Source organism: Eupeodes corollae, chromosome 3, assembly GCF_945859685.1.
Source record: "Eupeodes corollae chromosome 3, idEupCoro1.1, whole genome shotgun sequence".
NCBI classification, from domain to species: Eukaryota; Metazoa; Arthropoda; class Insecta; order Diptera; family Syrphidae; genus Eupeodes; species Eupeodes corollae.
In genome coordinates this window covers 18,165,730-18,183,047 of record NC_079149.1, presented here as the reverse complement: position 1 = coordinate 18,183,047, position 17,318 = coordinate 18,165,730, and the positions used below count along the sequence as shown (strand labels likewise).

The following is a 17,318-nucleotide window of genomic DNA, read 5'->3' as shown; positions in this document are numbered from 1 at the left end:
GTGTTGGGGAATTGTGCATACAGTTTTCATTTAAAACAAAAAATAAAGAAAAAAAATATTCAAAAAGGGGGACTTTAGCAGAACCAGAAGTAGAAAATCTCTTTTGTCTTTTTACCCTCGCTTTTTTATGTTCCCCATCTCCCTGCTTCCATAAAAATGGTTATTTTTGTTTCTATTTAAATAATTTCCACGCTATACAATTGCCATTTTGACAAAAGATCTTTATTTTTATTGTCATCACAGAGACCGTGCCATCAGAAATCTAATGCTTCCATACCTCTACCTTTCTATTGGCATCTCTGGTTCTAGACATTAAGAGAGGTTTTTGATTTAGCCATATTGTTTGACTTAGTGTCACACACTTCCGGTTGTATGATATTTAAGAATGAACCCAACAAGAAGAATATATATCTCAAAAGTGTGCTCCGAATATGAAAAGCAAAGACAAAAATCTAGGTACCCTCCGACTCCTTCACTAAGTCTCTTCACTATACACATCTTCAATTTTGAAGACGAATAAAAAAGAGGAACACACAAAAGCTATCAAAGAAGTAGGTAGTGGAGCACTTTACGCGGAAGAGAACATCTTCTTTGGCTTCTGGTTGACCTCGCTAAAGAAGTAAAAGGAATTATTACAGCTTACAAGTGCATCCACTTTGTGGAAACAAGTCAAGGAATATATTGTTTGAAGAATACAAAAACAAAAAATGACTTAGAAGAGCACCTTCCATAGCTTCTTCTAGAGGCTGCTCTGAAGTGTATAGAAGAAGAAATGAAGATTTTTGTTCTTCTTCTTATTGAAAACGAAGAGAATGAAAATGAAGATACTTTTACTATATTGGATATTTGGGGTCTAGTGATTTATACATGAAGAGCAGAGGTTCAAGAGTTTTCGAAAATAGGAATAGATCAAGTTGCTTAAAAATTATCGTGAAGTAGATATTGTTTTTAGGTTTACTAGAAATATTTTGGTCAACATCTAAAATTTGTGGGTTATAATTTTTGTACCCGTACAATTGTTTGAGAAAAATAATGGAAAATGGGCCTTGATCTGAATTTGAAGTGATGTATGATAGAGATTGTTCTAGTTTTTGTTAAAAAAAGGTTAAGTGAAGATTTTAATACTTAAGAAAAAATAATAGGCCAACATGAATTCTATGAGGTTTTTTAATAAAAAAAATTCATCCCGATATTTAAAAAAAAAAACGAGAATAATTTCTTTAAAAAAATAAATATGTGTTTATTTTATTGAGATTAAGAAAGTACGCGATTCAATCTTTAAATAGACTTCATAAAATTTTTCTTGACCAATTTGTACACTCTCCTCTTTTAGATAAATCTTCTCGACTCTCACCTTTTTGTGGGTTCTGAATCAAATGTTAAGTATTGGCACTGTCCTTATTTTTCACGAAGGCCCCCAAAAAAGTCTAAAAATTATTAATCACAAAATGTCCGTGCTATTTCGATAAGCTTATCAAGAAACATCATTGCCTCGAACTTTTTCTTACAAAAAAACTTCGAACATGTGACTGAAAAATATGCACCATTTTTGCATTAAGTCAATTATGACAATTCTAAAGAGCTGCAGAAAAATGTTTTGTTACTTTTAAGTGATTGTTTAGCTTTAATTGTATAAAATGCAAAAGATAAAAGCTTCAAAATTGACAAATTGACAGATGCCCTGATAGCAACATATTCAAAATGAAACCATATGTTGGAAAAACCCATTCCAAAAGCTTATGATAGTGTTGAAAATTTTGACATTTGTGAAATTGAAAATTTTGACATTTGTTAAATTGAAAATTTTGACATTTGTTAAATTAAAAATTTTGACATTTCTCGACGTTTCAAGGTCCCTACAGTCGAAATAAAAGATTTTTAGAAAGATGTCTATGCGTGCGCGTTTACGTTCGTGACGTTTTTTTCGTTGAAGACCCAGAAGAGATATCGACTTCAAATCAATTTTGTTATATAGATAATAAGTCAGAAAGTTGCAGAAAGGGCTCTCAAGGAAATTGCGTGGGTGGTTTTTTTTAGCAGTTTAAAAAAAAGGTGAAAATTTGGGTTAATCCTAAATATCTTACGAAACAAAAACGCTCGAGATTTGAAATAAATTGTATTTAATATATTGTAACGTGATACCACACAAATATATTTTTTTTGGAAACAAAATTCAATTAACGGTTTTTCATAAATTAAAAAAACTGAAAAAAAAATGTGTCGCCTCGAAAATTTTGAGAATAAAAACAAGGTTTTCAAAACTTTGAGAAAAATCGAATTGCCAGTTTTGTTTATATAATTAAAAACCTGAAAAAAACATTACTCAAAGTTGGTAAAAATTAAATTTCGACAAAATATCTTTTAAAAAACTTGAGACAATGATTTACAACAAATTTTAAATTATAAGAAGCATTGTGTTCAACACTTGCAAAAATTTTAAGAAAAATCGAATTTACAGTTTCTTTACAAAATATAAAAACCTTAACAAAAAAATTAATTAAAAAAGGTAAAAATTGATTTTCGACTCAAATATCTTCTTAAAGACTTAAGACTATGGCTTCCAACTAATTTTAATTTATTTTCAACATTTGTAAAAATTTTGAGAAAAATTCGAATTGACAGTTTTTTTTTTTACAAAAATAGAAACTTAAAAGAAAATTTAACAAAAAATGGAAAAAATTGATTTTCGACTCAATTATATTTTCAAAAACTTGAGATATTGTTGTCAACACTCAGTAAAATTTTGAGCAAAATGTATTTTATTACAAAAAAAAATAAAAACCTAACAAAAAACCAATACTAAAACGTGGTAAAAATTTACTTACGACTCAAATAGCTTTTCAAAAATTAAAAATATTGTCTTCAAACTCTTTTAAATAATATTACGGAAAATATTGTTTTCGATATTTACAAGTTTTTTTTTATAAAAATCCAACAGCCCGTTTATTCATTAAAATAAAAAATCTACTAAAAAAAGTAACGCAAATTTGGTAAGAATTTATGTTCGGTTCTTGATATATCTCAAATTAATTTCATGCATCCAATTTGTAAAAATTTAAGAAATTGGTAAATAAAACTAGATTTTTTCAACAATATTGTTGGTAATTTAAAATTTGTAAGAATAATTCAACTAACAACTTTTTTAACAAAACCCGAAAACCTACAAACCTTTTAAGCAACACAAATCCACAGACAAGATGGGAAATTATCAATGTGGGTCGCTTCCCAGTCTCTCTTTAATTTTTGCGTTTGGTCGCTGAGAAAAAAAACTTTTGAGCTCATTGTTTCAAAAAATTGAAATAATTAATCATTAAGATAAATTTACTTTAACAAAAATAAGGACTACAGCAGTTTGTCGTATATCCGGGGGAAAAGTTTTATTAATAAGGTAGCATTGTGTTATTATTAATTAGAGTGCTGCCAAAGCCCAAGTGGGTGGAGACAAAAATGTCATACCGGATGTTTAGTTTGATTTAAAGGCGGAATACAACACAACTCAAATATTCGTGCGTGGTACGTTGTACATTAAGATAATTGTGCATTTCCACACAGGTCATAAGTTCAACAAATCAAGGTCAGCTAAACAAATAACATTTCATGGCATTAATTGGAACTTATTAAATTTCTTTTTACTCGTTTTGTCAAAATTCAGAGCATTTAAAATAAGTAGAAGAATTTTTATAAAATATTATGTTTAGGCTTGAATAGATAGGGTTTGGAAGTCTTAATAATTAATGAACTCGTATGATATATTATAATACTTATTATCCTTTAATATCTCCTTATTGGCTTTTAAGGAGTTGCAAATGATTAAACTTGAATATTAGTTTTGATATTTGACTCAAATATCTCATGAAAATACAATACCTTAATATCCAAGTTTAAACTCGATTGAGCGAATGTTTTAGGTTTAAGGACAGAGGAAAAAGAGACATAAAGACAGATCAACAGATGCGTCGGTCCCTACTTTTTAAATTTCTCTATAATCGTAATTTCATTTTTGATTAAAACCTCGATTCCGAAATGTGTTTTATGAACTTGAAATTAGTTGCGAATAAAAGTATTTTAAAAGGGATCAATGTGAAATCATCATTGTTTGTCGAATCCGCTTTCTCTTACAAAAATTGTCTGCTATTGAACGATTTTTCTTTATCATTTGTTGGTTCTTTAATTAAATTTGTATCTGGGAAACTTATGTTTTCTTAATTTTTTTCCACTTAATCGTCGAGTGAAAATTTCCCCTACTTTAAGTTGGTAAAGTTATTTTTATATTTTAATTAAAAATATAAATGTTTTTATATACAGAATATGGCGTACCTGGGAAAATAAATTAGAAAATATCATTTTATTGATGGAAACCATTTTTAGGAACAAAAGCTTCTCCGCAGGATTTTAAACTTCCATTTTGAGCACTTATTCAATGCCTTATGACCGAATCTTCGAAATGTCGGAGGCAGACAGTAAACTTTCAAAGTCTAAGTGTGCAATTTTTTACTTAATCTCAAAACAATTTCAAGCGAAATGCCGGACAAATGCGTCAATCAAATAAATGCTTCTCTTATACACAAAAGTCTAAGTTTTTTTTAAGATTTTGAAAATATTTTTAAACTGAGGGTGAATTTGTTGAATCCAAAGTTGCTCAAATTTTGACTGTATTAAACAAACATTTTCCGGAATATCTTTGATGTGATTTAATTCTTTCAAAATGCTTTGAAATTCTTCTGATTTGAATTTGAAAAAAAAATGCTTTCTTATGGTAATAACATTATGATAAAATTTTATTACTTCGATCTTTAAACTTTACAAATCCGTTCACATTCTTCTTGTAAATCAAATTTGTTATCATTTCCTCCACAGCCACCATAGTTGAATTCCTTACATTCATCTGTTTTTGCATCGTACGAATACTTTGTCATAAGTGCATCGCATTTAACCGGTCCAACTCCATCAGCGAAAGGTTCGAGATTACAAAGAGCTAAAGAAATTGAATTTCGTTTGTATAAAAATAAAAAAAAATACATTCCGAAAATAAAAACTTACCGGGTTTTTCAGCAGACACGTTTAATGCCAAACAGCCCAAAATAGCAATAAGAATTCCAACAAATAATTTCATGGTTCTGACTTTTTTGAAAGATACGATACTAATAATCAGACACAATTTTTTCAAACATTTATATACTTTTTTGAAAGAATTTAAATCTACATTATTATGTCGTAAATTAAGAGCATGTGCAAAAATTTGATGGCACAAGCTTTTTTCAAGGCCGCACGGTTACTTGGGATTCTAAGAAATTAAGATAAGGATAGATATGCATTTTATTGTTATATTTTTATACAACAACAAAGAATTAATTTGGTAAATATAAGCAAACAAGATAATGATGCAAATATAAATATTTACAAAAGTACAATAAATCGTCTTCTTTAAAAAAATAATTTTGATGGACCTACTTACGTTCACTCTTACCAAATACCTGGACAAGACTTATTTCTTTTGTGTTTAGATTTTTAAAAACAAGCCTTGCAAAAAATATCTTCAAATTGTTACAGTAAATATAACCCAAAACCAGAAAAAACCTTCCAATAATCAGTTTTAAAAAATTAATTCATTACATACATGCAAGAGTCAATTTATCAACTTTTAACAAACAAAATTGTGAAAACTCTTACTTTTAATTTCTGCTAAATTTCAACCATTTATAAAGTGAATTGAAAATATGAATTTCTTGAGAGGACATAGTTCCATTTCGGGCCATTGCTTAGTTTAAACTTGTCAACTTTCAAAAGATATCAGTTTCAAAAGTGACATTTGAACAAATAGCTGTCTGTTCAGGATGAATCCTCTTATTGGAAGACTCGTGTTCTTTTCAAAAATACAAATATAATTATAATATATAAAACGCACAAAATTGATTTACAAAAGATGCAAGAAAAATTCAATAGTATTTGAAATATCACAAGAAAAGTTCACGTCCTTCAACCCCTATATTGTAAAAAATTGGATTTTAGATTGCTTAAAGAATTTAAAATAATATTTTTGGGAGTTGTTAAATGAAATGATGGATTTTTCCTGAGATGTCAGAATTTCCCTTAAAGTCTCAATTTTTAACTTAGACATTGTTTCAGTTTTTCACGTTGATCTCGAAAACAATTTATCGTATCAAAAAAAAAAAGAGGCTGGGATGCGACCCATACTGATAATTTCTCATCCCTTCTGTCTTGCTTAAAAGTTTGTCTATATTTACCCGTATCAATTTTTACCAAATTTGCGTACTATTTTTTATAGATTTTATTTTTTATGAAATAACGGACTGTTGGATTTTTATATAAAAATTACTGAATATCGAAAACAATATTTTCTGTGAAATAAAATAAGTTTGAAGCCAATATTTCAAATTTTTGAAAAGCTATTTGAGTCGAAAGTAAATTTTTACCAAGTTTTAGTATTATTATTTTTTTTTTTTTTTGAGTTTTATTTTTTGTAAATAAACTGTCAATTCGATTTTATTCAAAATTGTACCGAATTTTGAAAACAATATTACTTATAAGATAAAATTAGTTTGAAGACAATATTTAAAATATTTTAAACGATATTTGAGACGAAAATCAATTTTTACCAACTTTTGTTAAATTATTTTTATGTTTTTAATTTTTTGTGCAAAAACTGTCAATTCGATTTTTTTCAAAATTTTACTGAATGTTGACAACAATATTTCTTAAAAGATAAAAGTTAATTAAAGCCAATATCTCAAAGTTTTGAAAAGATATTTGAGTCGAAAATCAATGTTTAAAAACTTTTATTAATTTTTTTTTTAGGTTTTTATTTTTTGTAAAAAAAACTGTCAATTCGATTTTTCTCAACATTTTTCAGAATCTTGAAAACAATATTTCTTATGAGATAAAATAAGTAATAAGCCTAAATTTCAAGTTTTTGAAAAGATATTTGAATTGATATTCAATTTTTCCAACTTTGAGTAATGTTTTTTTTATATTTTTATTTTTTATAAAAAAAACTGTCAATTCGATTTTCCTCAACATTTTATCAGATGTCAAAAACATTATTCTTCGTTGCACAAAATTGTTTTGGAGATGAAATCATTTTTAAGTCGTAAAATTTTTAGATGACAATTTTTTTCAGTTTTTTTGATTTATAAAAAAAACCGTTAAATGATTTTTTTTTCAAAAAAAATACTTCTTTTGTATTACACTACAGTATATTATATTAATTTTAATTCAAGTCTCTAGCGTTTTTCCTTCGTAAGATATTTAGGATTGACCAAAACGTTCACGTTTTTTTCAAACTATTATGGTAAAAAAACCACCCACGCAATTTTCTTGAGAGCCCTTTCTGCATCTTTCAGCCTTATTTTCTGTATAACAAAATTTATTTTAATCGATATCTTTTCTGGTTCTTGCGCTATGGAGAACGGTAAAAACGTGGTGAACGTACAGACGTACGTCGAGAAATTTCAAAATTTTCAATTTGACAAATCGGAAAAATTTAAGAAAACGTCGAAAACAAATCGTTTACTTTGAACTTTAAGTTTCTGTGAAATTTGAATGTTTTCGACCTATTTTGTTATTGTCTATTAATTGATAAAAAAGGTTAGTAGTTGTTTTGTGTAGAACTTAGTTTACTATTAGGGAAATGTTTAGGACGAAGCTCCAAATCAAAGTCGAAATTTGTTCACTCTTTAAAAATGTTTAAAAACAGTGTTTTTAAGACTAATTTAAAACACATCACAGTTTTTATATAAAACATTTTACTTCTGATTATTTCCTAAAGTCCAAATGTGTGTCTTCTAGACACAGTTTACATTACATTAATGTCTTATTTGGGTTTTAGATAACCACATAAGTTGTGAGTATTCATTAATTGAATTGAATTTAACAGTTTCATAGTTTTCCAAAATACATTTAACGAGTTAGTTTTAAATGATGATTTCGTATTCAAGCTTTAAACAAAAATACCCGTCTTCAACATAAGACAATTTATTTTCGAATTGTTTTGCATGTTGGAAAACCTAGGTTATGATATTTAAAAAAAAGTCAATACTTAAAAAATACTTTGGAAATACCCTAGCTTATTTTGTTTTCATGTTTTCTTGAACATTAAAAAAGTTTTTATTGATTGCAATTGACACTTTTTTTACAAAAAAATAAGTTTTAATATTAATGTTTGCAAGTTTCTTCACATTTCTCCTTTGATGGAAAACGGTTACCATTGCCTCCACAACCGCCATATATGAATTTCTTACATTCTTTTGTTTTCGGTTCATACGAATACGATGGCATATAACCCATACAAGAAATCATACCATTTCTATTATGAAAAGGTTCAGCATTGCAATCAGCTATGAAATTAAAAAATTAAATTAAAATAAAAACAACAAATATTTGTTAAATCTTAAAAAGGTTTTAAGGGTTGAATTAAAACTTACAAGAGTCTTCAGCTTTTACGATCAATAAAAAACAACTCAAAATAACCAGACAAAATCCGAAAATTATTTTCATGGTTGATTTTTATGTTTTTCTTTCGTAGTAGGAAAAAGATGTGATTTGAAGCTATCGGGAGGTAGCTTCTTACTAATCAGAAATATTATTTTCAAGCATTTATACTTTTTGAGGAAGGTGATTTAACAGAACAGATGGCAACGAGCTTTCAAGGTTGTTAAACTCGTAGGCTTAGAATAAAAAGATAAAAGGTAGAATTTTTATGTTTATATACACAAATAATAAATCGTAAATATTAGCAAACGAAAAATGACATATCAAATATTAACTTTTGTAATAAAACTCTTCATCACTTTTAAATATTAATTTTTGCAATACGGCTCTCAAAAGATTTTGACAAAATCCATTGAAAAAGTATTAAATTGCTAGGGCAAGATAGAAATCAGGTTCCCAAGTGACACATAAAGAAACAAGACTTACTTTGAGCTGGACAGTTTCTTTGAAGGGTTTATAGTTTACGACAAATTTACTACAAATTTAGAACCATTTTAATTTTCATCGTTCTTCTTTACTTTGAGTAAATATTGCTAACCGTTTTCTAAATTTGATAGTGGCTTTAATAAATGTACGATATAAGTCTAATTCGGTTCTAAAATTTTGTCTTGATTAAAGTTGGAATGACATCGAAAAATTCCCCAGATTCAAATTTCGAACAAAGATTTTCGACTTTTATCTTATTTTAAGAGAAAAACTTTAAAACTTTCTTAAAATCACGATCTTAATTATTTTATTAACTTTTTTAATAAAACAAAGTACATTATTATATTAGTACGTTGGTGATTTACAGGTCAATTCACATTCTTGTTTAGATGTAAAACCCATTTCGGGGGTTCCACAGCCCTTAAGGGTGATCGTATTACATTGGTTGGTTCTGTAGTCATATGCCCATCCTACGTATAAAGCATCACACGAAATGCGTCGAAGAGCATCATAATCAAGATCACAGCGACCTGAAAATTAATAAAAATAAAAAAGAATATTTTTGTTAAAAAAGTTTCGTTTTTACAACAATTGTAAAATTTAAAACATACCTGATTTTCCAGTGGATGCTGTGAATGCAAAACAGCTCAAAATTACAAGAAAAACTCCAAAAACTAATTTCATGATGAATTCTTTTTGACTTTTTTCTTTAAATTCTTTGAAAAGATTCTAAAGATCCCAGAGTTAGCTTCTTACTAATGTAAAACTTTGATTTCAACTATTTTTATACTCGTTCTGCTCAAAATTGTGCTTGCTTATAATTACAACTCTCATCAAAATTACTTACTTGAAGAAATTATGGGAAATTCCAATTCCCCAACTTCAAATAATTTCTAAACAAACTCATTGAGTTTAAAACATTGTTTTGTTTTACGACATATAAACAATTAGTTCAAGTCACGATGTACAAACATATGTAAGTGTAAAATTATCGATCGCAAACTTTAACTGAACGATGAGAAATTTAATTATAGTTGATTGATAGCGGAACAACAATTCACAGATTTAAAATGATTAATGAAAAAAATAGGGAAATATTAAACCGGCACGCGTCATCAGAAATCATCAACTTGTAGTTTGATCAAATGTCAAGGTGAATTTTGAAAGGCCAGTTCGGTATAATTTTTATAACTGACAGCTAACACAGTGCTGCCATCTAGGGGCTTTGAATTGTTTTACATATTAATCATGATTATTTAATCTTTGAAGACTCAGAAAAAACTGATGTTTCAAAAAGGTTTAAAAAATAATTGTTATAACCTCAAATGAACTTAAACTCGTCTACAATCAACGAACACATCCATTTTTGAATTTCTTGATCATTGACTTCTAGTTGAAAGTAAAACAAATCAAACAGAATAGAGCTCAGATATTAATTTATTTCTTTGAAGTTCAACTCTTGATTTAAGATATTATTAAATTATTTAAGAGTCTCATTTAATTTTTCTTATTTTATGAACCAACTCAAACCGATTTTTAAAATAAAGTAAGATAAAAACCTTCTGTCAGAAGCAATTATTTATGACATTCGTGTAGAATTTTCAAAAATAAAACACATCGCAAAGTCCTTAGTGTCCAAGACCCTATAGGTAGGATATGAAAAGGTATCAAATTGTTGGTAGTGCGAACACGGGATAACAAATGTCATTCAAAATGTGTTGAGTTCTTCATGTTTTCAATCCTTCTGTTAACCTTCTATCAGAAAGAGACGCAATTTGAAAATTGTGTTCTTGGTTGACATTTTTGACGTTTTATGATTGTCTATCTTTCCCACATAGCTACAAGCAGGCATGAGATATTTGTTTTTAAATGAGTGGGAATGAGATATAATGATGAATGTTATGTGGCATTGATCTGCCATATTTATGACACTTTGGATATAATTAAAATATGCTCTTTTATCAAGAAATGTTCAAATAATATGAACGCCATTTTGAATAACTATTTATTTGACATATTTGACGTTTCATAACTGTCACTCTTTTTTCACTTGGAAATTAAAAAAAAAAAAGGAAAATGAGACAGACATTTATTATTTCGATTAAATGAGTGGGTGCATGCATCTCATACATTTGACACTTGTTGAAAATTTAGATTGACTGTGATAAAAGTTATTTCGTGAACGACCTGTAATAAAGTTTGGTGAAATCTTAAGATAATGAATGTGAACCATACCTAAACGTCAAGTTTTTTTGCATTTCATTTGACATTTCTCAATTTCAGACCCATTTAATTAGAAGTCTGGACACAATCGAGCGTATAAGATACTCAGTCTTATTATGAAAATGGGCAGTTTTAACGATGTTGGACTTTCTCGTCCGTCAGTCACTTCCGTATCTTTTTCCGTTTTCAAAAATGGCACAATTAATCACAATCTAAATATTTAAAACATCAGAGCTGCCCATTGGTTTGTCTAGTCTTAAACCCAAACTCTAGTCTCAACTCAGAAAATGAAGTTAAAGAAAAACACGCTGGATCAGATTTTCAAACCAACGCCAAAAAACTTTGATATTTAGACTTTTTTGTAGTATTTTAAAAAGTAAAACAAATCACAGTGACTTTTCTTTTTCAGGAAACTTTAGATTTGACATATTTAGTGTGAACACATATCATTGCGTTGGCTGCTTCATGTTTATCATCCTTGTGTGAACCACCTGTCATAAATTTACACAATTCTAATGAGGATGTTCTTATTGGACATTTATCTATCCTCAGAATTGTCTCCCTTTTCACAAATAATAGTTAGAAGACGATATGAAGGTGGAGTCCGAATTTTGAATGTTCTCAATTGAATAGGAGCTATTTATGATTATAAGTTATCGAAATGAGTAGCTTCAAAACAGTAAAAAGTTATGTGTCATTCATCTTTCATAGGACTTTTTGACATCTTGGATTTTTTCCTTTTGTTTGTCAATAAGTGCAAATGATATAGAACGACCCCATGTCCAAATGAATCGCCTTAAAATAGTGTAATGTGACCACCGTCCGCTATGTGTCATTCATCTGCCATACTTTTGACGTTTGTTGACAGCTTAAGATTCTTAAAGATCCAAACGTTAGTTTCTTTTCAAGAGTTTTATACTTTTTTCGACAAGCTTTAAAATACTCCTTATTGAATAACAAGCTTAAATGCGTAAGGCTTTTGATTCTATTTAAGGCGTGACAAGTACTACATCTTATCAAAAGTTAAATATTTACTCATTATAAAATTCCGAAAACTGTGTTTGAATTTGACTACGCCCCCCCAAAAAGTAAAACCTCTCCACACCACATCCATTTATGTGTGAAATTGAATATTGTGTTGCAGTGATGTTGTGTATTTTCAGATAAAGTGACTGCTTTTGGCACATAATCAAGTTTTGTTATTTTCAGCTCATTTTCGAGTTCTTACGGTTTTTCGATATAGCTATAGCGATTGGCGATGATAGCAGCAGCGGTCTAACAAACACAAATTAACTCAAAAACCAAACAACAGTTCGCTTTATAGTGTACCATTAAAATCGTGGAATTTCAAACTTCAGAGTGGCCACATCAAATGCTGGCTGGCACAGTACCAACGTACAAACGCGCCAGCTACAGGCTTTAAGACTTTTATTTTTGTTTGTATGTTGTGTTCTTTAGCAAGCCTAAATCCTCTCAAGAGCAATCTATTGCATGCTTTGATTTCTTGGACGAAAACTAAACACCGGATTGGACTAGGCCAAGTGGTCGGGTCGGGTTTTTGGTGAAGTGGAGTAGAGTGGTGTGAGGTGGTGACTTAACTATAGGCGCACCCCATTGATGAGGAGTGGTTCAGTTGTTGGTGTTCGGTCTTCGGTCTTCAGTTTAGTTTGGTATTCAGTGAGGCAAGGTCTTTTCACCTTTATTTTCCTTTCTATCCATTCGTGATGCACACATACACAACTGCAAAGATACACAACAACATTTCAGCTCAAGTCGAAAGATAAATTGCAAAAGCGCGCAGAAAACTTGATTTGTAAGGAAAATGTTGCAACTCCGATGGGGATTTCTTTTCCTTTTTGTTTTTATTGGGATTTTGCTTTTTCCTAATGCTCGTAAAGATATGGACATACAAAACCTATCTACTTGTTGTTTGAATTGAATGGTTTGAGTTTATGTGCATAGGTATATACAGCAATGGTCAAAATAATAAGAACCATTCTTAATTTTGAGTTTTCCTTTCTTCACTAAAATGAGAAGACAAAAATTTCTTAGCTGGCGCCCGACAAAGGATTTTTTTAAACGTAATGGAAAAGTCTAAATCTATTAACTCTTAATATTTTGTCAAACTAAAAATTTAAATAAGAATTTTATCTTTTGAGAAACGTTCAATTTTTGTCACTTAAATGGAATAAACAAAGTTTCTTAACTGGCGCCCAACATGGGATTTTCTGTGTTGGCAAACTATTCAATAAGAAAGCTTATGATTGAGACCGATTGAATAGAGAGTAAGATTAAAGTGTGTAGACAAAACGATATCTATTTTTATTTCACTTAATGACAAAATAACAAAGTTACTTAACTGGCGCCCAACGTGGAATTTTTTTGGAAGTCATCAAAAAGCTTAATTATAGTTATGGTAAATAGTTTATGATCAAATGATTATTAAACATTTCATTAAACGCAAGGTTTAAGTTTGCAGATTTAAATTAGTTGTCTTGCTTAAGTGCTAAAAACATTATAGCCAACAGTGAAGCACTGTTCCTATTATTTTAGCCATTGCTGTAGGTTAGTTTGTATCTGAATCTGATAGATGCCTAGTAGATGCGGCTATTAATTCTCTACTATAGCCTTGGATGGTAGAGTGAAGAACGGGAACGAGAGTACAGTCGTATAACCACACTGGGCTCCTTCTGGCAGGTTGCTTAGCTTAGCTGAGTTGTGTTATAGGTATGCCTTACTCCCGTTAAATGGCAGGCCATAGCCATATAACGAAGGAAACCAATTTAGCCAATAGGCTCTGGTTGTTGGCTATTGGGAAGAAAAATCCGATTTGCGTTTGCTATAAAGCAACTTCTAGTGGTTTTTGGTTTATTTTTTTTTCTGTTGTGTTTGTATTTCTTGCCTCGATTTTTATATGGATATCTTTTCTCGTGCCACATCACATGAGTGTATCTATTTGCGTTGATTGTGCAATATATAAAACAGGATCTAACCAAGTGGTCATTTGAATTATACGAGGATATGAGATTTGTTCTCTTTTATTCCCTCCCTTTTTTCTAAATACGTACATACATACATTGGAAAACGCACAACAACAACACACAAAAAAAATTATATTAACTATATCAAGTGGAAATTTATAGAGACAGGTTGTAAAGGAGCAGTGGTGTGGATTGATTAATTATAGTTGGTAATGGATATTAAAAACAAGAAAACACTATACTTTTGCAGGTCGTATGTCGTTACGCATTGAAAAACTGTGATTTCTGTATAATTTGTATGTGCTTTTCAATAATTAATGAGTAGCAATTATCCAGAAAACACCATGAGATACAAGTTTAATTTTAGCAAATTAATTTTTAGGTGTATCCTATACTACATGTCCCTTACTCGAACTTAAATCTATAAATTGTAATAATTTATATCCCATGAGAGTTGACATTTTGCAAAAAAAATGACATTTGGGTTGAACTGTGTTGCTACTTCAAGTTAATCACATTTTACTAATTAAAAAACATCATTAGCAGATGATGGGTGAGCGCTTGACATAAATTGACAGGAAATGCAGTAAAGTGGTTGTATCAATTACTCTAAGTTTTTTTTTTAAAAGATCAATTTATTCTTATAATAATTTGAAGCCATTTTCCCTAACCTTTTAATTATAAATCTATTATTCGGGTAGTTAGTCGATTTGATGTAAAAATGAAATTTAAAAAGAAAGCTTAAAAACGATGGACGTCTTTTGGGCCCAACTTCGGCTGAACAGTAAGTTGCAGATTTTTGTTCTTTACCCGTACAAGAAGAATGTAGAATTAATCATACAATTGTCTTTCAATATCATAACAATCTTCAACACCCACACCCCCTTTCTAACCACTCTATTTTGTCCTAATGCTCACACTATGTAAAGAGATTTGTTTACTAGCCGCACTGCACGAATGTGAAATATATGCAAAAACTATTTTCTTTTCTAATAATATGTCCCTCTTTCCTGATTGCCTTCACAGTACTCAATAATTGTAAGAGAGCAAACAAACTGTTTCATGTTTTCGAAACTATAATTTACCTTTTAAAGTAAACATTTTCTTTAATGTTAAGTCTCCCAATTATGGAAAGCATTTAAGTAGCACAAGCAATTCATAAATAAATAAATCTGTGCAAAATCTTTTTGTATGGGATTGAAAACCGTCACAGTACACGTGCTTCTTCATTGATTAGAAAAAGAATAAACAAAAATAAATATAATAAGCGTACTAAACTTCAATGTTTGCAAAATTTATTTTTACGATCTTCAAAGAACTTTATAATGAAAAACATATTAAAATCAAAATATTTATTTTTTTTCTGATTTTGTGCAATAAAAAGCAAAGCAAACATAATTGTGGGTTTCTCTAGAAAACATTCTTTGTTTAAGATACTTTTATAATTTATTATTTAATCTAGAATCCACTTGCCAGGGCTCGACTTAATTTTATTAATGTTTTTTTTTTATTTCATTTGCTAAAATAAAAACCAAATAAATATTACTTTAATAATCCGCAAGAGATAGCAAATGAATGCGTGAATAAAATTTTCATCAGAGAAAGATTTATGGTCATCAAATATTTAAAACGCTCATGCCACAATCCAATTCGCTGGATTGGGTCTACTGGCAAAACACTACAAAATATTCCAACAAATCTTTTTATTCTAGTAGACATCTTTTGACTTTAAACGTTGAAAAATCGTCCCTCAACTCCAATTATAGAAAGTTATTTCTTGCCCTTTTAATGAATACTTCTCAATTAATCCACACACATTTATTTAAGGACTTTGAAGTTCGCTAAAACGGCAAAATGCTATGAAATAGTAACAATAAGTAAATTGGGACACTGTGACGTAAACTTGTTTTTTTTTTTTTTTTTGTATATAGAACACACTTTAAAAAGATTTGAATACCTTTACCATGCTACAGAAAGGGGTTGAAAACAAGATGTCGGTATATATTATTTTTTTTGAATATTTGAACAATGCAATGACAGGGAGAGGGTAGTACCAGTCGAATGATGGTTAGTGCGTTGCACTGTCATGCGAGAGGTCTTGGGTTCGATCCCTGCCTTTGCCACCTAAAGTTTTTATTCACGGGTACTGCCTCTTGCGAGGAATTGAAAAATTCTCCAAAAGTAATTCTTGTCATGAAAAGTGTTCTCTCAAATTTGCCGTTCGGATTCGGCTTAAAACTGTAGGTCCCTTCCATCCCTGACAACAGAACTCGAACACAGTAATGGTTGAGAGTTGTCAGTCTCTAGGCCCTAGTTCTCAAAGGGACTGTTGCGCCACAAAATTTATTTTTAATGACAGGGAGGTATATAGCATATAATATGACAATTCACATTCGTGAAGTACGGCTAAAGAATGAATCTCTGTTTTTGAAGGTGAGCTAATGATAATTTTGTATGTCACCAATAATTTTAAAAGCTATCTATACTATATGAGATGCTTAAGTAACTCCTTTGAGCACCATATCAGAATGCAAGTTTGGAATAGGCTTTTTAAAATGTAGCCAAATCAAAATTTCTTGCATCTTCTTAAGAAACCCAAACCCCTTCCGAAAGAGGTTGTTAGTTGATGATGTACATATCAAGAACATAGAAATGTTCATTTTCATAATTGAAAGTGCCACTCATGGATACTGCCAAGGGGCATATAGCTCGATTTAACAATTAAAGACAGCATTGGGTTTTCGAAGCGTTAAATTTCACGCGGTATCTGATCAGGTATCTGGCCAGAATCGAATGAGCTAAACATATTCACAATCGAAAACAAGATGTGAGTCTGGTAACAAATATAAAAAACTTAAATTTCAATCTTCAGAAAAACAAGAAGTTATAGACAAAAATCATTTATATAAATGAGAAATAGAGTCGGGGAGAAAATGGAACCCTAGTACTTATATTGTTAGTTTCAAACTTACATCCGTTCAAAAAACTTGTACAGGGTAACTAGGGAGTATGCTTGTTTTTATTTTATAATATTAAAAAACCTGCCCAAATCATCAAAACGTTAAATATATCTGTGTTTTCGAAACGCTTGTTAGTAAAAATTGTACTCCATTAAGTTTAAAAAAAAAAACACTTACAGGATTTTTGTGGAATTCTAGTCGCCCCCGCTAAACAGATGCC

General features: G+C 29.8%; 3 protein-coding genes across 5 annotated transcripts in view; 1 reads left to right on the top strand and 2 right to left on the bottom strand.

The window, feature by feature from the left end:
• LOC129948901 (protocadherin-like wing polarity protein stan) overlaps window positions 1-17,318 on the top strand; it is a 218,737-nt gene that overhangs the window by 89,479 nt on the left and 111,940 nt on the right. The window lies entirely within an intron of this gene.
• Window positions 4,677-5,139, bottom strand: LOC129948903 (boophilin-H2-like). Its single transcript, XM_056060052.1, has 2 exons — window positions 5,041-5,139; window positions 4,677-4,975 (listed from the first exon to the last, which is right to left on the bottom strand). Exons 1-2 carry the CDS (start codon window positions 5,111-5,113, stop codon window positions 4,794-4,796), a joined length of 255 nt encoding a protein of 84 aa, XP_055916027.1. The 5' UTR covers window positions 5,114-5,139; the 3' UTR covers window positions 4,677-4,793.
• Window positions 9,215-9,706, bottom strand: LOC129948902 (boophilin-G2-like). The gene is made up of 2 exons (XM_056060051.1): window positions 9,546-9,706; window positions 9,215-9,464 (listed from the first exon to the last, which is right to left on the bottom strand). The coding sequence occupies exons 1-2, from the start codon at window positions 9,616-9,618 to the stop codon at window positions 9,280-9,282; spliced, it is 258 nt and encodes an 85-aa protein (XP_055916026.1). The 5' UTR covers window positions 9,619-9,706; the 3' UTR covers window positions 9,215-9,279.

What these genes read in the sequence shown, in the direction of transcription:
- LOC129948903 (XM_056060052.1), bottom strand. Translation starts at nt 5,113, where the DNA reads ATGAAATTATTTGTTGGAATTCTTATTGCTATTTTGGGCTGTTTGGCA. An exon ending in CGTGTCTGCTGAAAAACCCG is followed by an intron (nt 4,976 to 5,040) that starts GTAAGTTTTTAT and finishes CAATTTCTTTAG; the next exon opens with CTCTTTGTAATCTCGAACCT.
- LOC129948902 (XM_056060051.1), bottom strand. Translation starts at nt 9,618, where the DNA reads ATGAAATTAGTTTTTGGAGTTTTTCTTGTAATTTTGAGCTGTTTTGCA. An exon ending in AGCATCCACTGGAAAATCAG is followed by an intron (nt 9,465 to 9,545) that starts GTATGTTTTAAA and finishes ATTAATTTTCAG; the next exon opens with GTCGCTGTGATCTTGATTAT.